This window comes from Psittacula echo (assembly GCF_963264785.1).
Source record: "Psittacula echo genome assembly, chromosome: 1".
NCBI lineage: Eukaryota > Metazoa > Chordata > Aves > Psittaciformes > Psittacidae > Psittacula > Psittacula echo.
This window is the reverse complement of record NC_137735.1, coordinates 56,400,975-56,428,599: the sequence shown is the minus strand read 5'-3', so window position 1 is coordinate 56,428,599 and position 27,625 is coordinate 56,400,975. Positions and strand designations below refer to the sequence as shown.

At 39.0% G+C, this 27,625-nt stretch overlaps 1 protein-coding gene across 1 annotated transcript in view; it reads left to right on the top strand.

The window, feature by feature from the left end:
- Positions 1 to 336: 336 nt before the first annotated feature.
- Positions 337 to 27,625, top strand: part of DKK2 (dickkopf WNT signaling pathway inhibitor 2) — a gene marked incomplete at its 3' end in the record, with an annotated part of 41,580 nt that continues 14,291 nt past the window's right edge. The window contains exon 1 of the mRNA XM_080636782.1: positions 337 to 1,266. Within this exon, the coding sequence (XP_080492908.1) occupies positions 1,009 to 1,266 (258 nt within the window). The 5' untranslated portion in view covers positions 337 to 1,008. The remainder of the gene's footprint in view (positions 1,267 to 27,625) is intronic.

The window sequence follows — 27,625 nt, the reverse complement described above, 5'->3', positions numbered from 1 at the left end:
TGCGTGGCCGTGGGACCCGGGCACACCCTGTCCGAAGAGAAGGGGACTCCTCCAGGCTGGGGGAACAGTGGCATCCGGAGAGGTGGGCACTACGGGGGCACACGGACACGGCGGGGGTGACAGTGGCTGTGCGGCGTGTCCCCCCTCGGGGCGGGGAAGGGGGAAGGAGCACCCGCTGCTCGCAGCTGTAACAACAAGGGGGCAGCGAAAGGCTGCCGAAGCACCCAGCCGAGGGGGAGCAGCGCGGCGGTCTGCCCCTCTGCCCCAGCCGCACACCACAGTGCCCTGAACCCCTCGCACCGCACCAGCCGGGCTGAAGGAGGAGGAGAAGGAGGAGGAGATCGGGCGCTTTCACTCCTGCTGGCTCCGGAGGCTGAGGCAAAAGACAGAAAAAAGGAGGAGGGGAATAAAAAGTAAAGAGAGGGGGAGAGAGAGTGAAAGAAAACTAAGCCCAGCTTTTGCCGGTGTTGCTTGGATTGGATCTGGTTTGAGTTTCCTCTCTGCTGGCTTGTGCAGCAAGAGAGGAGGAGTGGGGGGAAGTAACTCGCTCACTCTTCCTCTGAAGCTCAAGCAAACGTGCTGGTGCCTGCACTGGTGGGAAGCTGCCCTGGGTGCAGTTGCCTCCTGGCTTATTGCTCTCAGTTCCTAAAGAACTGCCTGGACTTCTCGGGGACCTGGAGGGAAAAGCATCACTTCAAAGATCAGAGAGTTGCTCAGTGACTATAGACTTGACAGTAGTGGTTTTGGTTGTGTTTTGTTTTTTTTTTTTTTTTTTTTTTTTTTTTTTTTTTTTTTTTCCTAGGGGATTCTTTTTTTTTAGTTATTTTTCTCGTGTGTCTCCCAGAGCAGCGGTTCCTTGAGTGTGTGGCATTGAAATCCATTGCTTTGTTAACAACTTTGGGAGATATTTTAAAAAACTTTTTTTTTTCTTCTCTCTTTTGCTTTCTTTGCCTTAAAAAAAGAGGAAAAAAAAGAAAAGAAAAGATAATCCTTTTGGGGGGAGGGGAGATGATCGTGCTGATGTGGAATAAGTGCTCCTGCTGTCTCCTCTTACTAGCCGCGGTCCTGATCGTGGAGAGCTCCCAGCTAGACAGCTCCAGCTCCAAGGTGAACTCCATCAAGTCCACCCTGATGGGGGAGGCTCCAACTCAGACAACCAACAGATCTGCAGGCATCCACCAGGGACTGATACTTGCTAGCAGCAAGAAGGGCAAAATCCTAGAGCAGATGGGAAAACCTCCCAAGCACTATCACCGGCAAGGAGAGGTAGGACATCTCTTCATTGCTCAAGTGTCTGTCTCTCTGTGTGCTATATGCAAATAATTGCCAGTCTTCCCTCACATTGTTTCAAAGCTTTCCTGTGTTAAATTAATTACTTAACTTCATTCAGGATTGTCTGGGACAATAACTTCTCACAATTGATATTAAGAGCTGTGCAAGTGTGAGTTGGAAGGTTTTAAACCTTTCCATCTTCTTTATAGGGTTCAAAATTGATGGAAGAAAGAGTAACCTAAAAAAATTACCATCTTCAGCAATTCTTTGTTTGACTTCTTCAAAGCATTGCTAGAAGTAAAGAAAGAAATTTCTTGTTAACTCTCAGACACTAAATTAATTGAATTTGAATAGTTGGGGGAAAATTGAGCATGAAGTGACGACTGTGTTCACAGCGGTGAAACAAACTTGGTTTTAAAAATCACACCTGGCAGGTTGATCTCTGTTATCTTTCTTCATGATGAAAGTAAAAAAAGATGCTGTCCCAGTGGAATAGTTTATGCCACATTCATTTGCTTAATATGACAGCAAATGAATTCTAGGTTACTTTTCCAATATGTGCTCCAGTGGTTGTGGAAGTTTTGCTTGGTTATGTCCAGCTGAGATAAGTAGGCAGTAACAGCCCTGAATACAAAGTGCGTAAGGAAGAAAAACTTTACAAAAAAAAGACCCTGGCTTACTTATGCAGTCTTCTTTCCTCTCTACCCTGCTTGGAATCTTGGAAGTCTGGTAGAAAAGTATCTTCATTCAGCTATCTCAGTGGTAAACTACAAAGCAGTATTTTAAGCCATCAGTCTTCTACTACCGTGTCAGGTCTCAATGGGGAAGGTAAGAATGTTGCGCATTGTAGTGTTGAAGGAGGTAGGTTTCTTCAGAAAACATAGGGGCTTTTTATACTGCTGGGTGTTATTAGTACCTCTAAATACAGCTGCTTTTCGTAAGCGACAAACAGCGTAGCAGCAAGGGAGCTGCCAACATTCAGCACTAAAAAGGCAAAATACTCAGTGCCTGAAGGGTCTGTATCTTACCTACATTTTTCTTAAAACAGCGGAGAAGCTGCAAATCTAAGAAATCCACTGAAAGTGTTTCACATCAGCTTCCTAATAATTGAATGTTATCATCTGGTTTTGTGTGCAGGCGTAATAACAGTGGTGGTAGTTTAGGTTTTAAACTCCTCCAAGCTTTCTTTCCCTAACCACTCAATTGTTTTATAACTTACCCAGAATTTGGTCACCTCTCCTTACCTCTGAGCAAAGTCTGGTAACAGATGCTGTGTTGAAGTTTCATATTACTGAAGTACTGCACTCTTTCCTAGTGCACATTGTAATAATTACTATATTAAATCACCTTGAGGATATACAGGAGCATGATATGCTTTCTTATATATTCTCCTTGTGCTTTCTTTTGTTTTCTGTATATTCATAAAAAGCCAATTTATAGGACCTATTTTCAAGCTGAGCGTTGTTTCAGTCTCATCAGTTTCCATGTGGGTACTTGTGGGGCTGCACTCTACAGACTCAAACACGATACATAATTTTTGTCCTTTGGAAAATCTTGCTACCTTTCCCTATGTAAAGCATCCCTAGCACTTCAATGTGTATTCAGCACAAGTTGAGAATGATTGATTATAAGTCACCCAGTTCCTGGGAAACAGCTGCACTGTCCACCAGTTGCTTTTGCAGGATTTGCCCCTTAGTTGCCAACCTGGATAGTTTGCTGAGGAGTTACAGTTAGTGGCAAGAACTCACAAAGTAATCTTCAAATCAGAGACAACACTGTAAGCATCTGTAGTGGTAGAAGAGGTGGCATGCATGTTAAAGTGTCCTGTTTGTAGCACAAACAAAGACCCCTGGAGAATCAGTGAATTTGGCTCCCAGGGAGCAAAGGCTGACCTCCAGTTAAGGGCTGTTGGTGCTGATTTCACCCTCTCCCTGAGACTATGTCTCCGGCACCTGCACAGATGTAGTCCATGAAAATAGTTCAGATTTGCTACCAATAATTGTAGATGCTACTTTTGGCCATCTGCCTGAAGCAACAAAATTAACAATGACTTGCAATACAAAGAAGAAAAGGCAACAGAATTGAATGGATGGAAGGGAAGGCAGAAAAGAGAAGAAAACAGAAAAGAGATGAGAGAAAAAATAGAGAAATAAAAAAGTAACTTTTGTGATAATGCTTTATCTTTGGTGATACTTCCAGCTGCAGTGTTGGTAAGCCACTGCATTTTTTAACAGCAGTGTCCCACATCTCAACCAGTTAAGACATGATATTTTCATAATTTTTTTCAAGTAGCTTCTTATTAGGTTAGTACTTGATTTGTTTAGATTATGGGATTTTGTACTGAAGTTTTGCAAGCCATTTGCTAAAAGAACAGGCCTGTACTTTTCTTTCTAAAATAATCTGTTGCATGAGTAGAATTTATAAGGTGTCAAAAGTAGGGCTACGTTTTATGTCTTGGTAACATTAAATAATGAGTCGAATGTCCTGTTTACAATTAGGAAATAGCTTTAGTAAGGACAAGGATATGCAACTTAAAGGAAAATTGATAGAATTTTGCTCTTGTGACAGCTCTGAGCTGTGCATTCAACCCTCTGCAGATACACATAGGGGAAATTGGAGGACTCTCACCAAAACTGATGAAAAGCCCATCAGCCAGCAACCGATTTGTTTTTCAATTATGTTAATTCTCTGGACTCAGAGCAACTTGGGAGTCTTTAATCAGCAATAAATCAACAGATACAATAGTTCATGGCTTATCTAGAGTGTTGATGTCTTTCAGCTGGTAGTTACAGCGCTTCTGCCCAGAAAGGGAAGATCCAGCACTCCGTTGTCAGGCAAAGTTCCAGTTCAAATTAATTAAAATACTCACATGAGCAAAACAAGCTGATATGACTTGCTGGAAGGACTGACGGGGCAAATGAGGATTTTAGTGAGAATTACGTTTTATGTCTTTCTGAGGAATATTATTTATTTTCTATTCTTATTCCCTTTACTGCCTTGGATCAGCAGAGAATGAGAAGCACTGAAGTGCTAAATCGGTGAGATTTCACTGTCTTCACTGCTCCTTGCTCTCTCTCTTGTTTTCCCCTTTCTGCAAACTGTTAATCTTTTCTGAATTTCACAAAGAATGGGAAAGTATCTACAGCATTTGCACAAGGGAAAAATTTGCTCAGAATACAGAGCATGTTAGACAAGGTTACTGTTTAGGGTGGTCAGTACTGTATACTCTCCGGCACTAATTTCCTTTCAAAACTTGATTTAGAGGGCTGTTTCTAGGAACAGTTAAAACTTCTGTATTGTAGCCTCTATGGGAAATTGTTCTGGATGTATTATCTCTCTAAATAAATATAATATAGTGAATAGAATCATAAATGAAAAAGGTCAGATTAGCCACGATGGTGGGTTAACTTTTCTGTGTGTTAGGTATACCTTCCACTGTGTTAGGGCAAGCTCTCCATGTGAACACTCTCACTCAACTATAGAGATGCATCTTGAAAAGGAAAATCCCACATATTGTAGCTGTGATGGGAAGGCATAGCCTTGCCAGAGATTCTTGGATGATGGCTCTATAACCTCGTTATTTCACTTCACCATCACTTCACCATCTTTATCACTTCTTGCTTCTGGGATACCATCCCCTCCATCAGTGCTGGTGTTTGCACTCCTTCATACTCAACCACCTATAATGATCTAGTAGGCTGAGACCTACCAAACTGTATTTCCAGACATTTTCCTTCTTTAGTCCATGGGTGCTATTATCTTTTGCCCTTTCCAAGTCCTGGCCACAAGCCATTGTTTCAGCTCTTCTTTGCTGCTGCATAGCTGGTTGGGTTTGTGCTTCCCGCTGGGACTGTCCCTCCCACTTTCCACACTGACGGGAGCAGCAGCAATGAAGGGAACTGGGATGGCCAAGAGAGGGAGCTGGCACAACTGTGGGGCTGAATGAGAGATAATGGAGTCTGGAAAAGAGAAAGAGGAGTGAAAAGCCGGGACAAGTTTCAACACTGCAGAGGCACAATAGGCAGATATTAGATCAGCCTTTGTATTCCATATATACTCAGTTTATTAAAGATTTTTAATTTTTATTTTATTTTAAACTGTATCACAGCTTGAAAGAAGAGGCTTGAGACCACGGAAACCAAACCAAAAAGGCATTAATCCAAATGGCTACACTGACACTGAACTCATATGTATCGATGCATGGACACGCAAGTGTTTCTTGAACAGGACATAGCTACCCACAAGGGCTTGCTAGAGAATGCTTGGATGATGCTTCGTAGCAAGTAAAACAGCGTGAGATGTAGTAATTGGCTGCAGTACCCTGAGAATGTTACAATAAAATGTACCAAAGACACCAGAAATGTAACCACAATATCTTGAATAGCTAGCAAACAAGGCAGTGTAAATTATTTCTACATGGGATTAAAAATAAATTAATTACAATACCTAGAAATTACATCCAGCAACAGCTGCTTTTTTTTTTTTTTTTTTTTTTTTTTTAAGATAAAAATAAATAGAGAATTGCTAAATCTGCAGAGGTCACCAGAGAATGTATTCTTTGCTCTTGCTGTTTGCTGTTAGGAATCTGGGAGGCATACTGGTTTACTGGCAGCAGTCTTGCTAAATAGCTGAGTGGCTTGTCTCTTGATTGCAAAAATGGGATGCAGAGTATTATCTCCTTCGTGGGCCATCCTTGGTGTCCCCTTCAATTTGTTATTGTTATTTGACTTCTTAATATAGAGAAAAAGCTTCTATAAAGTGGTTTTAATACAATTATTCCCTATTAATGTTGCAACAATGACTAGAAATCTTCCAGGACTTTGATGAGCTATTTGGTGTGCACATACTTACAAAGAGTTTGTTTCTGCCTGGAAAGTCTGTCAGAGTCCAAGGACAACACAAAAGATGATGAAGCATGATTACATTTTGCCCTCAGAAAAAAAATGAGTCTGATTAACTCATTATGTTTGATTAACTGATGTTTTGCAGATGCAAATATAGCACAAGTTTAATTTTGATTCTAATTATCTCAACACCGGATGTATCTTGCAAGCACTTCATATCTCATGGTTTGTCAGTTGAGCCTTTGGTTCTTTTACAGTTGTACTTACAAATGCCTCGCCCTGGAAATGTCATTTAGAAGGGATTTAACTCTGCAGTGGAGGAGTTCCATGAAGCTCCTGCTCCTGTTTGTTTTTCGAGCATTGCTTTCTTCTTTAGGTTTTGTGTAGCTGAGAATTTTTTAAAGAGCATTCAAACAAGTTTTATGTAGAAATATTAATTTGGAGAACACCTTCAAAGCAGAGACCTTCCTTTCCTTCTTGGACTTGCCAAAGTCCCTGCCAAGCTCATGCTACCCCCTCATGTACACACTGGCTGTGGCTGACAAGAGTTAGGGTGCAATGAGACAGACTTGGACCCAGACTGCAGCTCCCACTTGGCTCATCGTTAGCATGTGGCTTGTCACCATGTCCTGCTATGGTGCTGGTTAGGTTTGCATTGATGTCAGCACTGCAGCCGTTAGGCATTTATGACAGATTTGAGGAGTTGATATTTGTATGACACTACAGAAATAGGGAAGAAAACCAAAAGCTGCCTCTCTGCTTTTCCTGCATCAGTAAAACTCCAAATGTTTTCTGTTGGGTTTTTTGTTTTTGTTTTTGTTTTGTTTTTTTTTTTTTTTTGGGGGGGGGAATTGAGAATGATTCTTTGGAAAACCTTGTCTTTCAGTGCTGTGTTCTAGGCTGTGTTTCAGGCACTTTTAGATTGAAAACAGCTTCTATGAGTTTCATATCCATCAATGTGAAAGGCCCATATGAAAGCCAAGATCAGGCGGTTTGTTTTTTACTCTATTAAAAATCATTTTTACCTGCAAAAGTCTTTATTTTCATTAGAGAACACAAACATTCATCTCTTCTTTTTTGATCAGGGTATAAGATGTGCAATGATCGTGTGCATTCCCAAACTGCCACCTTTTTTCAGTATAATTTTTCTCTTTGTGATTGAAAGACAGATTTATTTGAATGGAAAATTTCATGAACGCAAAGCAATTTTCACATTACAATGCAATGTGAAAATAGGTGAATCTGTGATACTTCCAAGGTCATTGCAGAACCCTGTGCTCTAGAATGAGCTACAGAAAGTAGTGTCAGAGAGAAATGGCGTAAAAGGATACGCATGGCCATACCAAACAACCAAAGCACAGCAGTTTTCAAATAAAATACTGAGCTTCATTCATTGTAGTTACAGCTTTCTTGGGATCGGCCTTAAATCCATCTATGATTTATATATTTGTGTTCACACAAACAGAAATGGAGTTATGAAAATGAATGGATATAAACACACTGTGGGAGCACAGAGTTCACTCATTTAGCAGCTAAAGGAAAAACTGGAGCAATGCTACACAAAATAAAAAAAACGTAGGAGTTGTTGGTTTTTCCCCCTCAAAGCACATAAGCACACAGTTCAGCCCTTTGGGACTTTCTTAAAGCTAAGCTTTGATATGATTGAATTTTCGTACGCGCAGCAATGAATCTTGGAGACATGCATGTTGCGCATATGTAGTGCAAATGGCACTGGCTTAGCATTTTTAGCAGTATGTGAAGGTGGACTGTTCTGCACATGCTCGGGAATGAGGTGTTGCTTCACTCTGCAAGCCCTCTGCCTCATTCTCTGTGCATCATGTAAGTGTGAACCAGGCTGTGCATGCTTTTAAAAGCATATTTATCGGTCCAGTGAATGAGAGGACAGGGGTCAGTTCTACACGTTTTGGCAGCTTGCGTTGAGTGAAGCAGTGATTTGCTGTCAGTGTGATTTCTTCTCTGCAAGTCTGAAATGCCTAAAGTGGAGATCTCTTAAAAGCAGTTGCAAACAGAATATGTTTATGCTGCTGCAGGAAACTTGCATTCTTGGAATCATTCTTAACTAGAATGGCATTGGGGAAAGTAATGCATCTGATGGGTGACAAGCTCCATTATTTTTCCTTTTGCACAAAGCAGGGTAGTTTCTAGAGTTGTTTCTTTTGCTATGTGCTCCTACAGAAAATGGTGCACCTCTTCTTGACCACCTGCAAAGATCCTGAAGCTGGACATTGTTGTAAAACAAGGTCTTGGAAGCAGAAGAGAGAACTGTATGTAAAACCGCTAACAGAAACACAAAATGCTAAGCCTGACTAATCTAGCTGGCATTAACTTAATTCATTTTCATCAGTATAAGAAAGATTTACACTGTCAAAAAAAAATAAATAAAGGTAGTGACTGATGTGCTACCATCTTGTGTTTAATCTTTTGCTTTCATATGACTTCCTCCCCTCCTTGTAGCATTTTTATTTATTTTATAAGTTCTTTTTATGTCCTCAAAACTCTGGTGTTTCATGAAGTACAGCCGCAGTACTCTGGATGGCCAACGACAGTTATTCATGTCAGCTCAAAAGAAGCCATAGAAATCTAGGTCCAGCATTTAACTGTGTCTGGATCTCATATCAAATAGCTTAGGTTGCTTTCTGACATCACTACTGAAAATAGATTTTGGGCTTCCCAATGCTGGAAGCTCTAAGGAAGACTCCACCTGCCACCTGCTCTTTCAGTTAATTTGCTGGTGTGCCAGAGTGCTTTCCCCAATTTTCTTACTGCAAAGTTCATGGGGAGTATAACACAAACGTGCTTTGGCTTATAGGGTCCCTGTTCAAAGCTCTGTTATAGAGCATGGGTTTAAAAAGAGAAAACAGTCTGTCCAGTACAAGATACAGCTACAAGGGGGTTGATGCTGCTTCATGTATTGTCTTAGGGGTAGTGAGAAAAGCTGCATAACAGAAGTTAGGCTTAAAAGTCTACTTTATATTTTGATGGAGAGGCTAAACTGCTTAGCTGAATAAAATGTTTTTGTAATTGTTAGAATAAATACAGGGTTTTTAAATAGCTCTTCAAGAATTCTTGTAAACCTCTGCACTTGGTTTTGTCCTTGTTGCTATCTTCCGGACATCCCACCCCTTGCCAAGGAAATGGCTTTTTAACAAGAAGAATCCTCTGGAAATTACTTTCTGAGGGGGTCCTTGCCACAGCAGCTGCAACAAATTGCAACTGAACTTCAGTTCCAATTGTTTTTTATTGCTAAAAGTAGAAGTGACCAAGTGAATGCTTGTACTAAAGCTTCATGACAATTTATTCAGTATCAGAATGTAGTGTGTGGTGTTGTCTAACCAGAAGATTATTAAGGGTTTTTCTGTGGAGGAAATTTCTTTCAGACTTCGTACCAGTGCTTAAGGTGAAAGAGGCTGGGAAAGTCTTGTTGATCCTAAAATGTCCTGTGGTGAGGCAAACTTAGGGTTTTCCTTCCACAGAGACCTCAGCGTTGGGGCCCAGCAAGTGACATTGGTGAGAACAGAGTATAACCAGCACAAGGCAGCGAAAAATAGAAGTCACGACACTGCAGTCTAATGCGTGCTGATCCGCTCTCTGCTTTGTAAACAAGTCTGCAGGGAGGCATTTTCTGAGCAAGTTGTTTTTGAGTAGCAGCATAGCTTTAGCATAGCTCAGATTATGTTAATTGGGAAGCATTTTTGGCATGATTTTCCAAATAAGTAACACGGAGGCCAGAAACATAAAGGAAGGATGAAGCAAAATGTCTGGAGGGTACAGGCTGCTTTCTTGTGTCTTTGAGCAGGGTTTGCCAGCTGGAAAGGAGTTACAGGTCTGTTTGCCTTCCACTCAGCCTCTCTGCTCCAACTCCAGGGCCACTAGGGGAGGGTAAGGAAGGCTCTGTCCCTTCAATTCTCTAGCAAAGTGACTAGAATGGGAAAGAAGATGCATCCTTTATATGTGGGAATTAGGAGGTTCTAAGTTTTGGTATTGCACGAATATATAAAATATGCTAGATAGTGCAAAATTTTCTAAGTATTTTAGTGGTAGCAATTTAGGCTTTCTTAGCCTAAGTGTTTGTCTATATGAATATGAAAATCTTGGTTAAACTATTATCTAAACAACAGTGGTAGACAGAAATAAATAGTAAATTAAACTGCAGCATTATTATTATTAAAAATGCAGGAGTTATTTTATCTTTGTATTTCACTGCAAGTGTAGAACAAACAACTGGCTGGAGCACTGAAGAGAGAAGGTTGGAAGAATAAGTTTGAAGGTTGAAGTCGGATGTTTAGCTTTTCGCTGCTTGCTTTCCTGATTTACCAAGCTGGGAAGCACATATTTGACCCTGTGCTTGACATGGATTTTGGATGGCTTTATTAAAAAACATTTATAAAATATTTAAAGACTTTTATGCATAGAGATGACTGATAGGCATATGATATGCATTCATGCAATGTCCGTTATTGATGCACTTCAATGAATTCAGGTTAGGGAGGGTTTACATACCAGGCAGTAAAACTGGAGATGCTCCTCAGTCCTTCAGAAAGCAGATTTCTAGTGAGCTTCATAAGTCAGGTTCCCTTCTTTCCAGGCACACTGGCCTTACTGTCACCGCTGTAGGTTTGGGGTTTGGGATTTGGGTTTGGGTTTATTTGTTACAGTTGCAAGGATGTTGCCTTTTCTTAAACACTGTTCTTGAAAGTTATCAGTGAAGGATAGATAAGACACTCCTTATTATAGGCACACATGTGCACCGCAGGTGTGAAGGGAACTCTTAAACTGTTTATGAGCACACAAAGCCCCACGAACAAAGAGGGCAGAAAAGAATGTTGTCATTTTAAGGAAAAATATGTTTTAAGGCCCTGTTAAAAATAAAGCCAAAAAGGAATTGCAAATGCGCTGCAGACTGTGTATGTAAGAGGGATTAGCACTGTGAAAATCTTTCATTCTTCTGAACAGGCATATACCACAGACAGGCCCGGGTAGCTGAGATATCATTCGACATCATTGACAGACAGGCTCTTGTCTCAGTGAGTTAGCCACAGAATCCACCTCCAATTAGAACAAGCAAACAAAGAGTAGGATAGCATTGTGTTAATTCTGTTTTAAAGATTTTATATAAGTAGAAGTCGGCACATATGTTATACAATGGTGTATGAGTACCAGGTCTGGGGTGCAGCTGTCACTCTTGAATTTGGTGGGACTAAAGTCTATTTTACAGCTAAAGGTCCTAATGGAAGGGTCTAGGATGGGGAAAATGAGAGAAAGCACATTATTGTCTGTAACAGCCATGTGAGGATATCTTCACTTATTCAGGAACAGCTTTCAGGTGCACTGAGGGACTGTTCATAATGGTGATCACAATTCAGTGTTCAAAGAAGTGATGCAACTTGCTGCCCTTCAGCACTTTTTCCCAGCAGATGCATCAACAAAATGTGGCCACAGAAGCAAGTTTATGCTGCCCAGGAATGCCACATTTCAGCTCCTTACTCTGCAGAACATACTGTGTCATTTCTTGTCTTATCCAAGAGGTGCTGCATGCTTCTGCACAGGAAGCCATCTCAAAGATTAAGCCCTGTTTATAGATAGGATGAATTTGAAGAGTATTTATGTTCCTAACTCCTTGAATGTTTTTAGTGGGAAATAGGTACTGCAAGCCTTTTGGGAGTGGGACTGTGGCCTTTTCCATGAAGGAGAGAAATTCACCTCAGAGGAAATCATCCAGCTCAGACTCTCTCACTGCAAAGCATGCTTTAGGGAAAAGGAGCTCTCTTGTCTTTCATCAGAAATGTAAGAAAGTCTGAATTTGGTCATCAGAATAATTTGAATTAATTACTATTACAGGAAAAATTAAATCAGAATAATTTACGCAGTTCCCTCAACAGTGAAACAATGACGTGAAAAACTGATGATGGATCTGTATCTAATGTACACAGTTCCTCTGGCCCTTCTGTATGGGTTTTGAACTCCACCCAGACTAACCCTTTTCTTGAAGCAGTGTCATTTTTTTCAGTGTAAAGCTGGACAAGGATGCAGAGATGTTGCAAGCAGAGCTGTAGAGTTTCTCTTTAATGAGCCTCTTCCTGACCCACCCTATGTAAAGCAGTTGACACATCATGTGTTGTGCAGCTGGGACGACTACCCTGGCACATGTATCTGACACATGAATGTATTGACTTCGGCCTTTTGGAAGCATCGGACCCATGCTGTTCTCCAGAGATGTGTCTAAGTCATTTCGCAGATACTGTGGCTGTAGCAGAGGTAGGAGCAAAAGCTGCAGTGGAATTCACTGATTTAGCAGATTCTGTGAAAACAGATTTCACAACAGACTGACACACAGTTTCTGGATTTTATTTCCTGTCTTTACCTGGTTTGACCTCCAGTGCTCCTTCTGGCTATTGGTCAGCATTCAGGTCTCATGTTGTAGAGTTTGTGTGGGGGTTGATGTTTTTGGGTTGTTTTTGGTTTTGTTTTGGTTTTTTTAAATGCAAGACTTTTGTGGTGTAGCACTTTACATTTCAATTTTACCCCTTCACTGACGGACAGACCAGTTCTGTCAGTTACCAGCTGAAAGGCTCAAAAGGCTGTTTAGGTGGCACAGGGATGAATTTCAGTGAGCCATGCTGCTGAAATAGCATGAGCAGAAAAGACCAGCCATGAACACAGTTCATGTGGTGTCAGTGGTACAACACGTTTATGTTACTGCAGGACGGGGAGCTTGACTGCTCCTGGTTCTGTTGACTACACTGGAAGTCTTTGTACTTGTGTGCTTTGACCAGTGGTTAGTAAAATATCACGCTGCTTTTACTTTTGATCCTCTTCTGTCCTAAATGACCCAATCGGCAGGAAATTAGTTTAAACAGTCACTACTAGGAGACATTTTGTGAACATTTGCTTCTTCTAAAGTTTATTTTCACAGTATGTTTCACCTGAATATTTTCCAGAACAAAAAACCTCATAGGCTCTGCTGTGCTGATAACATGTGTGAGGCTGAGTATTCCCTCTTCCTTCCAGCCTACCTCAAAAAATACTCTTTTAATACTTAGCTTTAATTGTATTTATAAAGATAATATTAAGGTTAATGTTTCAAAACAGCACTCTCTTACCAGGCTAATGACAAATCAAAATCAAACAACATTTCTGGCAAGTAATTTACCACTGCTCTTCAAGCACTTGTGTGAAGGGATCTATAGCTCAATTATAAAGATGTCAAAGAAATAGAATAACTAATAACTGATCAGTAACCAGGAAAAAGTAAACAGGACTAAACAGCCAGCTTTCACAATGCAGAGAGGCTATAAGCAAAGTTTCACACAAATCTTTTAGAGGTTGATGCTGTTCAACTTACTGGTAAATTGTCTGGAAAATGAGGGATTAATGAGGCATAAAAGTTTTTAATGAAATGTATTCAGAACACTAAGAACTTAAACAGACCACAAATGTCAGTATACTGAGCATCTGAGAAATAAAACCCATGAGTAAAATTCCATTTCTACAGTATAAAGCAATGTACATGGCATAATGTGATGTACACGGCATAATGTGATGGCAGCTAGGCACATACAGTGACAGCTTCTAGAGTTACTTTAGCTGTCAGTTATTGATGAAGCAGCAGCAGAAAAAAAAAGTAATAAAAAAAAGCAAGCAGAACATCAGGAACTGGGAACAAAACAGAGGGCTTTTTCACCCTACTTCTAAATTCGTGTTGCTGAATCACTGTTAAAAGGATATAGAAGCAGTCAGGATTCCAGGGGAGGAGGACGGCAGGAATGGTCAGAGCAACAGAACTCCTTTAACACAGAAGAAATTACATAAGATATGATGTCCCAATTTGGAAAAGGGATGTCATGAGAGAACAGGACAGAGATATGTAGAATAAATACTGAAGAGTTTGGAAAAGGTGGGTGGGGAGCAATCACTCAGTATTTGCTCTAGAAGAAGATCAAGATGGTGGGAAATTATCAGGCAGCCAGGAACTACTTTTTCATATTATATAGCTAATTGCCACATGATGCTGTTGGAGACATATGGAACTGTTCAAACAGAGATGAAACAGGCACAGAGATGAGAGATTGCAGTGGTAGGTACTAAACGCAGTGGTAAAACTTAAAGCTTCAGATGGGTCTAAGGTGCTGTTGGCTGAAGCTGGAAGAACACATCAGGGAGAAATCCTTCTGTACTTGCCTATGTTCTTACTCCTTCGAGTATCTGCAAGTAGCAGGATGCTAACCACTTTGATCTGATACATTATGGCAACTTCTATGTACTTACGTAGTTTATAAATAATTTTTAATTTTTATCAACATGTGCAATATCAATTTATATTTTATCAGTATCATAAATAACCCAACTTGTTACTTCAGTTTATCAAGAAACTTAAGCATATATAGTTCAATGTGAGCATTCTTGTTGGTCTTTTTACCTCAGGATGTGCATATATAAATATTAGGCTTATTTTTTCCTGGAGCCAATCTGTGGGTCTATGACAGTAGGCGATTTCATATCCTCTCCAATACCCATGCATATCAGTGTGAATATTCCTGTGAACTTCAGTGTGCGTTTGTTTTCCAGAGAGACTTCTAGACAAAATGTTAAATATTCTGAAGCAATTGCTGCGGCAAATGGAAAACATGACTTATAATGAAAAGGAAATGGAAAAATGAAGAAATAGACAAAGAGGCTGAGGATGGATTTACAAAGTATGTAGCATGCACAAGTCAGGGGAGACTTTTAAAAGAATTTTGCTACCATTTAGTCAGCTAGAGAAGTAAATACTTCAAAAAAGGGTCAAATTTTCATGTCATTCATAACTCAGAATGGAGGGGTTTGTTTTTGGGTTGTCTTTTTGCTTCCCTTTGTTGCTTCCTCAAGCTTTTTTTGACTCCTGAGTAAATTCTTCCCTCCCGAATTATTATTCATCAGCCTGAGTATTTTCATACCTTATAGAAACTTCATAAATGCATCCTGTAATTTTGTAGTGAGATTCTATGTTAAACACTACATGTCTCAATGAACTGCCTTAAATTTACCTTCAGAATTCACCTTATGTTATCTTAGACCTCTTAGCCGTTCTGTAGGCACAGTTATCTTCGAAGGGCAGAGTTCACTATAGGCAAGATCAGCAAACTTGGACTCGACAGTAGAGTGACAGTCACTTCCTTATGAACTCATGGTGGAAGCAGCCAGTACTTCCTCCTGCCTCTTAGTGAAGTATATCCTAAGCTGGTGAAAATACCCAACTCTGAAAGACAAAAGTGAGATTTTCCTTCTTTAAATATACTTTATATATTTCAGTGATTCATTAATGGAATGCATTACTAGTGCAAATTATAATTTCTGCTGTTAGCGCAACCTTAACAGCTCTTTGAAAAGTCTAATGTTTCCGAAATTGCTACAGTTTTTATGGGAAATACTCTCACACCAGGAAAGTATAGGGTTGATTGGCTCCATCAGATACAGCTGAAGACAAAAAACAACTCAGGATTACAGTCAACAACCCAAGAATCTTCTACTTACCTTTCAAGTCTATTTGAGCAGGGGTTTTAGGGAGCCTAATCAGAAGTCATTGTGTTGTAAGTGCTGGTGGTGGGGGGTGGAATCTTTTCTCTGCTTTCGTCCAATCTCCCTTCACATTAGCCAGAAGAGGGAATTTGCACAGCCTAAAAATATTGTGTTCCCCTTGCTGCTGTCTTTGGCTGCAGTCTCCAGTTACCAGTTCTGACTTAACGAATACCAATAGTATTAAAAACAAAATTAAAAAGTCTTCTTTGATTACCTCTTCCACCAGCAATCTCCAAACCAGTTAAAAGCCAGGGCTAACACACCTGTTTACTTTGGCATTCCAACCACCCAGGTTCAGTAAATAGCTTGGCAGAGCTGCTGCCTCTCTCCTGTACTTGAAAGCAAGATATAACGTCTTCTGACAAGTTAAATGTTATGATGAGTCTTGTCACATTTATGGCTAATGCAGTACATGATTTTTGATAGATGTTTCCAAGTTCAGTCTGCCCCCTTTAAAGCAAAAGTGGAAAGGAACTTGCTACTTTGAAGTACCCTTTAACACCAACAAAAATGGTGTTAAAATTGGAGATTTTAACACAGAAATCTTTTTTTTTGCTGGGAAAAAAAAATCCCAGCTAATGGTGTGTATTTGTCATTTGCTGATTTTGTGCATATAGAATACTGGTTATCTGAACACACTGCTTTTAATGGGCATGTGATACAATATTTACTAGGCCACAAATGCTTGGTTGGTTGGTTTTGTTTTTTCCAGACTGATGTGGGGCTGTCAGGTCCCTTTTGCAGTTTATGTAAGTAGTCTGATTTTTCAAACTGAGCTTCCAGCAATACTTACATGTCATAGCTGGAAGGCATTGGGTGCTTATCGCTTTTGAAAATCAGCCTATTTAACTAGATGTCTAGAGAAAGCCTGGGTCACTGCTCCACTGCATTGTCTGTGTCTGTTCTCATTTCAGCACTTTCAAAATTTAATTAAAACCTCTAAATTGTTCCCTCTTGTTCTCCTCTCAAGACAGTGGTATTATGCTTTTGTAAGATGGTAAATAAAAATCAATTGTTAAATAATTATAAAATTAGAGTGCATGGATCAACACTGCACAAACATTCAGGAAAAAATAGAGTTGGTAATAGACAGCTAATTAAACATAATGTATCTTCTCTGCTGATGGGCTCATGATTGGAGAAGTTACCAAGTCTTTTCCAGCCTATGTACTATCAGCCACTGAAGTCGGTACAGGTCTGCATGGTGTGGTGGTAAAAACATTGGTTTGCTACTTGCATCTTAACGTCACAGCATTGCTGTTACTGATAGAAATGCACTGGTGAGACCAATACAGATTTTGGTTTCTGGAGATTGTTTTTGGTTATCCAATGACATTCCTTTGCTTAAAAAGAGAAAATACAGAAATTGTTTTTATGACACAGAGTTTGAAATAAGAAGTAGGCACTTCTTTTGAAAGAAATTCAAACTTTTATTTGAAATAAGAAGTAGGATTTGGAGCAGAATCTTGCCTCTCCTTTTCCCTAAGACATCTATCTAGGCCCGTCTAAGTCTTCTTGTATGATTCAGCAGACTTCCGACATATGCAAAAAAGAAATACTTTAACTTCCATGTTGTATTACCTTCAAAGGATTGTATCATTATTATTAAAAGGTGCAGAAGTTAAACTGAGTCATTCAAACAGTTCAAAGGCACAAAGTGGAATTACCTTCCCAAGATGGTCCACTGTTATGTGAGTGTAAATTAAAATGAATTTACTTCAGTTTACTGAAACTTGCACCAACTGAAACTTGCACCAAGACCTGTATGCAGCACATGACCATTTCTTTCAAAAGCATAAAGGCACCACTTGATTAACCCATGAGTGAAAGCCTGTTATTTTAAGTATAATATTTGGTCAGCTCAGTCATCAATTATGCTAAAGTTTTATGTCAGTGATTCCAAAAACTTGCTATTGTTTGCCATCTGAAGTTCCTCATGATGTAAAAATCCTCTTCTCTGAAACAAATATATGATCTTTTAAGGAACTCAAAATGTTTGGAAGATGATAACATAGATGGCCAATCCAAACATTTACACAAGAGGAAGTAGAGCATTTTTAGAGAATTAATGAATGGTGTTAAATGTCATAAAGCTTAATAGTTAGTACACAGGTTAAAAATGATATTATTAAAATCAATATTTCTTTAAACAAAATTGTTTTCTAAATTTGCCTTGGAAATATTTGTTTTCAAAAGATGCATACCTAACATATTTTCTACTTTTGGAACTCCATTTTTGACATAATATTCTGGTTCTAGAATTCCTGGAAACATCAGAATTTGTGAGCATTTTTAGTGTTTAAAAGGAAACAGAAAAACATGGAATGGAAAGTGCAAAACTTCACTGGGACTGCTTCATTTTCCCATCAAAATTCTTGGAATAAAAAGTTGCTTTTTTCTTTTTAATCATTCAAGGAAAAAAATTCTGCTCTATTCATTATTTGTAGAGATTCCAAGCAGAAGAATATCTCAGTTTAATGCTGATAGGAAAAGTATTTGCTTTGAGAACCTGCATTTCCTCTTGAATTGGCAGGTTACTGCTGAATTAATTTTGAATCCTTCTCAGTTTTCACGCTCGCTTACCATTCTCTCTGTGATATTACACTGTTCAGTTTAGAAAACTCTTCAGTGTATAGAAATCTAAGTTCCCAGGACTCTGAATTAGATTGGAACTTAATTCATCTGACAGACTTTTGAAACTGGGGTTGTAATTCCCAGTTCGTTTAGATACTTACTGATCATTTAACCTCCTGTCTGTATTTCTGCTTTCTGACTTGCTTTTTAGACAGCAGAAGTCAGTCAATCTTCAGATCAGAAGCACGTGGTGCCCCTCCAGCAGACAAATGTTTTCCACCAACATTTTGAAGAGAATAAAAATCTAAATAAATAACCACCAAGGTTGAAAGAGCCTATTCACCAAACATTGGTAAAGTAATTGCTCAGGAAAATAGATGTTCAGCAAAGTGACCTTTCATTTGAAAATTGGATCCAGATTTTACAAACTGAGAAGGGTGAACAACTGTGTCAAACGCAGGGCAAAGTAGTTTGTCTGTAAAGTGTGTTGCCCCAAGATACTCATGTTCTGCTTATGGAGAAGTGCAATCTGGGCGAAAAATAAACAGGCTTTTATATCAGAGAACTGTTGAAATCACAGTACCATGAACACTCTCCCTCACGAATTATATGCAATTCATGTATATGTACCATCTAACAACTAGTTCAGAATCATACAATTCAGGACAGATTCATCTGATAACAAACCCTTTTGAAAATGAAGATTTCTGTTCTTTGAAGAAAGATGGTAAAACTATTCCGTCTGGAAGGCAATGAAAATGAGATTTCTGGGAAAACCAAGCATTCAGTTCCCCGTTTACCTTTTGTTCTCACACTGTTGTTCCTTAGATAAATTCCTCATTATTGCCTTTATATTCTCCTTTCATGAGGAAAAGAATTTGCTTCTACCATGGAGCTAACTTTAGTAGTAGTAGTAGAATTTATTGAGGATGAACAAAAGTGTTATAGGAATTTAATGAGCAGTTATAATAAAAGGCAGTGTTATACTCTGCCACTTCTTCAGGCACCCATACGAATTTAAAATACGTAGTTCTTTCTCTGTAAAGAGAAGTCACTGTGAGCTATTAAAACTTGGAAAATCTTATTCTCCCGGAATTGAACTGATTTTTTTTTTTTTTCCCACCTGTGCAAGCCCTCTGAGTTGAAAGGAAATTTCAGCAATACACTACTTTTAAGTTTGTGGCATTTGTTGACAATTAAGTCCAATCTTTGTGCTCCACGTTGAGGTGAATTTGTGCTGCTATCGACTTAGCAAGTGATGAGTTAGGGTGTGGAAAAAAGATTTTCAGAAGGTAACGAAAGCATTTCTACCTTTAAAACCCTTTGAAAATTTTATCCAAGGACATAATTTTAGGGATGGTATAGTAAGGAGAATGTCTTTCCCATTATAATAGTTTATCCTAATTTGGACCTGTACATTATGTTTCACATTATATCTGACATATAATATCTGCATGTATATGCAGATATACTAAGGCTATCTATGGTATGTAGATTAAGCAAGAAGGTTATAACATATTTTCTGTTTTTTACTAATACTCTGCTATTATTAGAATTGCTTTTGCAATCTCTAGAACCAGGAAAAGCAAAAATATAATAAAAGAACTTTTTCTTGAGAAATTTTGATAAAGACACAAAACTTCAGTTCTTGTTAGGGAAAAAAAACCCCAAACACCCAACAAACAAGTTTCTACATATTAGGTATATTCAGAACTGAAATATTCACAATTCATTATTCATTAGATTTCATTATTTGGTCTTACTACCTGGTCAAAACACAGCGAATTTCCTTTTCTAAATAGTTTTTGAACATAAGTTTGAAGTTTGGAAGTAAAATAAAAGTATCGTGAAATAGACTTCTTTAAAAGTGGCAAAATGCACTTTCATTTGTATTGTTCTCCAATGTTCAAATTTAGTCAGTTCACAAACAGGATGAGGATGATTTTATCTGGAGATTAAATCTTTCCTGGGATCAGGCTGTGCACTTTTTCTGCACTTTTTCTGGTTCGCTCATCACCAGTAATAATAATTCTGAGATTGTCTTTTGGTCAAGAAGTTTGCTGGTGATGCACACACTAGAGAGAATGCAATTATTTATCTGGATCCAGGTTAACAGGAGTGATAAATGGGGGGAAATATTTATTGTATTAAGGAAATTGAGAAACAGCTGATTCTAGGTGGATCTGATGGGATAGTTTAACATAATCCCTTATTTCAGCAACCTGATTTCAGATGGGAAGACTGATGAAGACTAAGAGGTTTTGTAGAGCAAAATTAGTGTTTCTTAGGTTTTTAACCTAACCCCAGACTGTTACAGCTGTGTTTTTCACCTTGGAAAGAAAAATTTAAAGAGAAAAACTGTTGTTAGCACAATGCAAACAAGAAAAAGTATTTGCCATCCTCTTTCACCTAACACTTGTCTTTTGCCATCTCTCCCAGTTTTGTGGGCTGAGTTTGTATTGCTTCTGTAAGGTGGATTTCCTTCTGTAGTATCTTTAAAATAACGGGCACATTTTAATTTTCTCCTGTGGTAGCCACAAGACTTCCTTGAAGTGAAGTGAAGACACACTTACACAGGGCTTGTTGAACAGGACATTCTCTCCACATTAGGATTTTGAGGAAGACTAGAAGCAGTAAAAGAATTTCCTGAGCACTGCTGAATAAGAAAATTATTTCTATAGAATTGCAGCTCATCACACTGCCTCCTATTTTAGAGGAAAGCTAACACAGGTGAGACCGAAGGTGGTTAGAATATATATACTCTGTCCCAAAGCCTGTTAAAGTTAGCTTAGTGTCAGCTGATTTTAAATTGCAGGGACTGCTTTGACTTTGAGTAAGATCTCCCAAAAGAAGTAAACACTGTAACAATAAATGTAACATTAATCTTGTATAGATATGTAAGAAATCCGGAATGTAAAGTACAATCCAACTACTTGGAGCAACTTGACATACTGTTGTGGAAATTTGTGGGAGACTGCCAATTTCCAACAGAAAATCTGCCCCTGTAAATAACTTTGCCTTCTTTTAATTCAAGTTTTTCCCAGACTGCAATGCCACAAAACAAACTTACATTGCCTATTTCCTCATGTAAGTGTGTATCTTGGCATATCTGACACAGAACAGTAGTTAGGGATATCAGCCAGCCATCCATGTCTGGTTTTGGAAAATTGTGTGTCATTTGAAATTGCCATGCAAATATGTGTTGTCTTTGTCAAAGTTCTCAGCTTCAGAGCCAAATTTTAGAACATGGCTATAATGTTTGTTTGCTTGTATAGATCTGTTAGCTAGTGTTGTTTCTGCCTCACATTCATTGTGAGAACACATGGGGAAACACAATTGTTAGTTGTATAGAGTTCTTTCTAAACAGCTTCCTACATGGTAAGGTAAGGATGGTATCGGCAAAACAAAGAAATATCCATTTGACAAAACAAAGAAATATCCATTTGGTGTTGTGACTGGGTTTACTCACGGGGTAAATCTCTGCACGCATGACATCAGTAGGTTTTCAGACTACATCAGGGAGATATTTATTGGCACTGCTGTTTTTTGCAGCACTGAGAAAAGAATAAAGAAGTGTAAAGGAACAGCTTTTTAAAGTTCTTCTAGGAGAACTTAAATCCCATATTTTCCAACAACGAGATGCGGCTGCATTTGAACACTAAACCAGAAAGGTTTATAGCGCATATGGTACCTATTTGAATTTTTTAAATGTCTAATTTCTGCTGTGGAAATGGAGGCCAGCTTGAGTTATTTATTGTGGGATGCAGAAGGAAATCACGACCCTTTGCAGGGACACGTTAGAATCCCTGCGCCATTCAGCCAGTTTTCTCCTGTCACACCTACTTAAATTTTCAAAAAGATGCTTTAATGTATTGAGTGTGCTCTGGATCATACTAGTTCCTGAGCACTTATGACAGCTTTCAGAGATTGCTGGTGGCTCCCAGTAGATTGTAATTCTAGAAACAGGAGCCTGATGCTAAGCATCACCACCTGTTCTCCATTATTTCCCTTCAGAAGAAAACAATGCGAGTATAAGATTACATACTAATGGAACCCATTTTCCTAAATAGGTACATTTGGTCACATGTAATTTGGTGGCCCATAAAAGAAAAAAAGAAAATAGTAAGCAGTTTTCAAAAGGGAAAAACAAATAAAATTTAAATGAAGAGTTTCCTAACTATGTTAACTAAACCCAGTTCTTACATGGCAGGTATACCAATATGCAATATGTAAGTACATACAGATTCCTTGTTGGAATAGCTGTGTTTTCAATTTGATTTGTTGACATATCCTAAAAGACTTTGGACCTCATTCAGCTCTTTGTAAATCCACTACGGAGCTAGATTTGAACACTTCTGGCATTTACGTTGGAATTCCTATTTCTACTTAGCTTGGAACAATACAGGTCTTGTCTCTAACTGAGGTTCCTCTACTGCCTCTCAGGAGAAAAAAAATATAAGCATGTATATAACGTTGCCATACTAATACTTGCAAATTATGTAGTTTGTTGTGTTCTGTTATCATCTGCCATACACCAGCATGGTACCATGTTATATCTCTGCTATATATTCATGTGACACATCTAGAAAAATGAAGGAATTTTGAAACTGAAATCATCAATGCACTGGTGTTTGCACATGCATGTGGCATAAGTAAACAGTACATTTTTCAAGCATGAAAGCTTTGTCTCCCTCCTTTGAAATCTTGAACATGGTAGTATTCATATAGAACCTGTGATAGCTTGGCTCATGGTAGTAACCAGCCCTGGTTACAGATCCAGACCAGTCTCTAAATGGTACCCATATCTACTTCTCATCACTTCTTGGTTGGTTTTTTTTTTTCTCCTTTTCCTAATATATTATTCCCAAAGCTACTATAAAAAGGCAGATACCTTTTTCTTAAGGATTTCTTGGTGATTCCCCACTGAGAGTCCACATCAGACTGTTAGGTAGCTTTTCAGAAGTACTTTTCTTGCAAACTCCTTGATAAAAAGAGATGAGTTTTTTGAAATAACATTTGTTTTCTGAAGTGTGTTAGTTCCTGAATTTTAAAAATTAATTCCAGCTAATTGACAGGCAGGAAATGAAGGGTCGTGGTATTTTATCCAAAGCTTTGCAAGTTTGGAGAGATGAGGTGTTATTAGCAGTGTTTTTCTCTGTGTGTGCTCAGGAGATACCAGCTGTCAGTGTAAGCCCCATGCCTGGAGTCTTGCATCTTGGCATCCTGTTCAAGGGCAGCCCCAGAGCAACCCTGATGGTATGCACCCTGCTGGGGGACAAGGAAAGGTTTAATTCCTTCCAAGCAATGGTGAAAGTTTACCAGTCACTTTGGACCCTGCCTGGTTTTTTTGGACAAAACATAGGTAGAATCTGGAGAAGTAGAAGATTTGTAGTCCAGATATCCTGTGTGATCCATTGGAAGACATCCAGCAGGGACCTGTATACCTTCAACATGCACTGAAGTTAGAGCTGATAATAGTAGAGAACCATCACCCTTCTCAGCTGGGATTTCACTACAAACCTGCAGGCCTTCTCTGTTTTGCCACAGGCAGCCTGATATGCAAAGTATAGAGCTCCTGTATTCCCTCATTTAGTGCAAAACCTTCAATCATTAATCTCATGAGAACTGATGGGGCCATGTGTATATTGGACACTTCATAAGTACTTAGGTTGTTTTCTAGAGTAGTTTTGGTGGCTCTAAATGTATTTTCTATTTATCTAAATGTAAATTTGGAGCAGCCTAAATGTAAGCACTGCCTTAGCCATAATTACCACTGGAGAAAGGCTCAGGATCAAAAAGTAGTCTGGTTTATTCTCTCAGATGTGTTTGTTCTGCAGTAGTGAACTGGAGTCTTAACTCTGAAACTGGAACAGCTTTTGTTCAGAGGAAGCAGAAAAAGTAGATTTATGGAGTGCTCTACAGCTGCTATTTTCTGAATGCAGTAATGGTTTTTAAAGTATTTTTAGATTTGCAAAGATGTCTAATGACTTAAATATTTATAGTTTTGGTTTCTCTACAAAACAAAATTATTTAAACTTTGAAAGAATTTAATTTCATCTGTACAATATGGATTTTTGAGGATATTGTCAGACCATGACATTACTCTGTACATAAATGAGCAGAGGTAATATTTCAGAAAAATTGATACACAGTCTTAGCTTTTCTGTGAACAAACCAGTCTGTTTGCATGCCTCTTTTTAAGAGCTTGGCCAAGTTGCTCTAAAATAACTCGAAGCAAATGCCTCCAACTAACGCATAATTTGCATTTCATAATATTTTTATGCAAGTAATGTATGGATGACCTGCTCTTCAAATCTTTACTCATGTGCTTAGTCTTTAATGAGAAAATCTATTGTGAAGCCCAGTGAAACCATGGGGTTATGTATCACGGAGAGGACTACTCACATTAGGGAGAGATCGCAAGATCATGCCTTTTTAGCCTTTTGATTTCCTAAATAAATTAAAACTTTTGTTCTGATTTTGGCTGGGAAAGGTCCTTTGTTGGCCAGCCACAAAATTTCCCTTCGTTTGTGTCAGTTTTTTAGCTCTTCTTACAGAGGAGATAACAGCAGTGCTGGATTGAACATCTTAAAGACAGCACTCTGGCAGAGCAGGAGCCTGCACCCAAGCAATGAGCGCTGTACAAATAGCTTTGCTGTTACTCATGTAGTTTGCTAATGAAAACAGTGATCCGTGAGATTCATGAATAGAGTTCTGCCTATTGGAGTCTCATTAAAACAACAGTTTGTTGCTTTTCTTTTGAACTTTCAGAAGTTTTTCTTGAGTTATACCCGATAGGAATGATAAGGGTACTACTGCATGTCCCTCAGCAAATCTGTAACATGCAGGCTTTTTTCCATTTAGGTGGGTAAGTGTATTTACATGAAAGGCGGGCCTAAGACAGACTGTTATTTCCAAACCAGATGTACTTTGACTTGAAGACTTTAAGATAATTGAATTTTTTGGTATATGGTAAACAACTGTGGCTTAGCCATGAGTAAAAAGAAGCTGACACTGGAAAGAAATGAGGAAAGAAGGTTGCAAGCGTTTGTATAAACAGCTGGAAGAGGTGTTGGGGAGGATCCAGGCATTTGTATTTTGCTCCTAGCACGCAGTCCCTACTGGCCTTCACTTTACAAACAGATGGGTTTTTCCTGGTGTAACAGATTGGTGTGCTGCTCCTAATGCTATTTGTCAGTGCCTTCAATTTCCCTTCACTGCGTTTTATAATGAGCATTTAAAAATGCAGTTAGAGAAATGGTGAGGTCAGTGATAGCAAAGATGTGTGTGTGTTAGACCCACCTTGTCCTCTCTTTAAAGAAAAATGGATTAACTGCATTAGCATGTGCTTCTTACTTTATTTTTCCAGATCTCATGGTCAAGGTAAATCTTGTTAACACATGATGAAAAATGAGAGAAGATTTGGAGAGGGATGTTTTGGAGCAGAGTGATCATGTTTTTTTAGAATGTTCTAGAAAAATTTCAAAGTAGCAATGTTGTTGTATTTACATATTCAAGTAATATTATTAATAGTATGAAGTATACAGAGGCTTAGCTGATGAGCAGTACTTGTATTGTACGGCTTACTGGGGCTTCTCTCAGTGTCTACACTGATATCAGTGATCTCAATGCTCTTTTACACATTCAACCTTTAGGCTTCAGCTGATTGCATTGGTTTAACTGAGGAGAAAAAAAATCTCTTCTATTGAATAAACCTGGAAAAAGGTACTTAGATTAAATCTTTTTAAGTACACTATGTGCTATCTAAAACTTAAGCTACGTATTATTTCATATACCCTGTTGCTGCTGCTCGAGATAACCTGACAACCTCGAACCAAGAATTTTGACTGATTATTTTAATTATACTGATGGAAATGTATGTTCTTCCTTTAGTGAAAAAACTTACCTCTACAAAATATATCCTAATTGTTAACCCTCTAAGGCAGGGCACTGTCTTGCCTTTGGGCCAAGTCCTGAACTGTCACATTTAAATATTACTCAAAACAAGAACAGTGCACTGAAGCAACCAAGTATGGGTTTTCAGGAATAAAGCCAGTGTTTGCTATGCACCATACCTATGTATGAAAAAAATAGAAGTTAATTTTTGACAGCCTAACTCTAGCATGGCCTCAGAGAGTCCAGGCTTCAGAGAGGGCTTTATGGGAGTGTTCACAGCAGCAGCTTCCCACAGCGGGGAACTGGGACTCTGTAGCAGCTTTTCCTTCCCTTACAGGCATTGAGAGTGGAGGGAGACATTCCTCTTTCTTTTAGCCTTTTCATTCACACTGGGCATGTGGGCACCTGTAAAGCCAGGCTGCAGAGAAGCTGACAGCTTCTGTCCCACTGATACCAGGGAAAAGGATTAGGAATGAAAATGGCATTTCAGTATTTCAAGAGTGGAGTGTTTCTACTCATATTCATCTGGACAGGGATCAAAATGCAAAGGAGTAGCAGCAAAGAACTACAGAGGTCTTGTACTTTCTCCTCCCTCCCTTTGTTATGTGTGCAGGAAGGCCAGCAAGAGATTGGCTTAGGAAATTATGGCAAACCTTGATGTTTAGTCCCTGTGGTGACCATTTTGCATGACTCCCAGGAAGTTAAATTCCTGAATTAATGAGGCAACAAGAAGCTGTGAGGCTGCGTCCCAGTGTCTCAGTTTTGAGGCATCCTCTTAGGCAAAGTACCAGTCCCATACGATCCTTTGGATGGGTTTCACAGAAAATGCACTCTAACATTTTTTCAGTGATACTTTGTTATTTTATGGACTGATTTTCATACTTAAGAGAAACTTCTGAAGCCAGTGGGAATTGCGCCTATTTTGGAACTGAGTGGTCTGTGGGAAAGGGTGCATTTCCCACTTGTTTTCCATGTGTTTTCACAGAATATGCAAACACTCAGGTGACTTTAGACACTTGGATATGCAAAGAGCTGCCTAGTGGATTTTGCAGCACTTTCAGCAGAGTAGGTGTGTAACCACCACTGATGTGACCGATGGTTCAGTGCAGGTGGAGAGAAATCCTTGAGCTTGAGCGCTCATCAGACCACAGCGATAAAGACAGTACAAAGGGCACCTTGCTGTGGAAATGTATTGCCTCAGTTATTTTAAGTGCAAAAGTATTCTGTACACTCCTGTATCCTGGAGAACCAGAAGAGCAGGAGAATGAAACAGAATTGATTGACTTGGGAAATACAATACCCTTCACATGGCTGAGGAAAACCACCTAATGTTACTTCATTACTTTTCTGTGACAAAGTACTTCCATGTCAGTCTAGTCTGCTTTTCTGCCTCCTTGTTATGTAACTAGGAAAATAATCTGTTTGAGAGGAGAATCATGCTTTGTGTACAGTAAACTGTTACA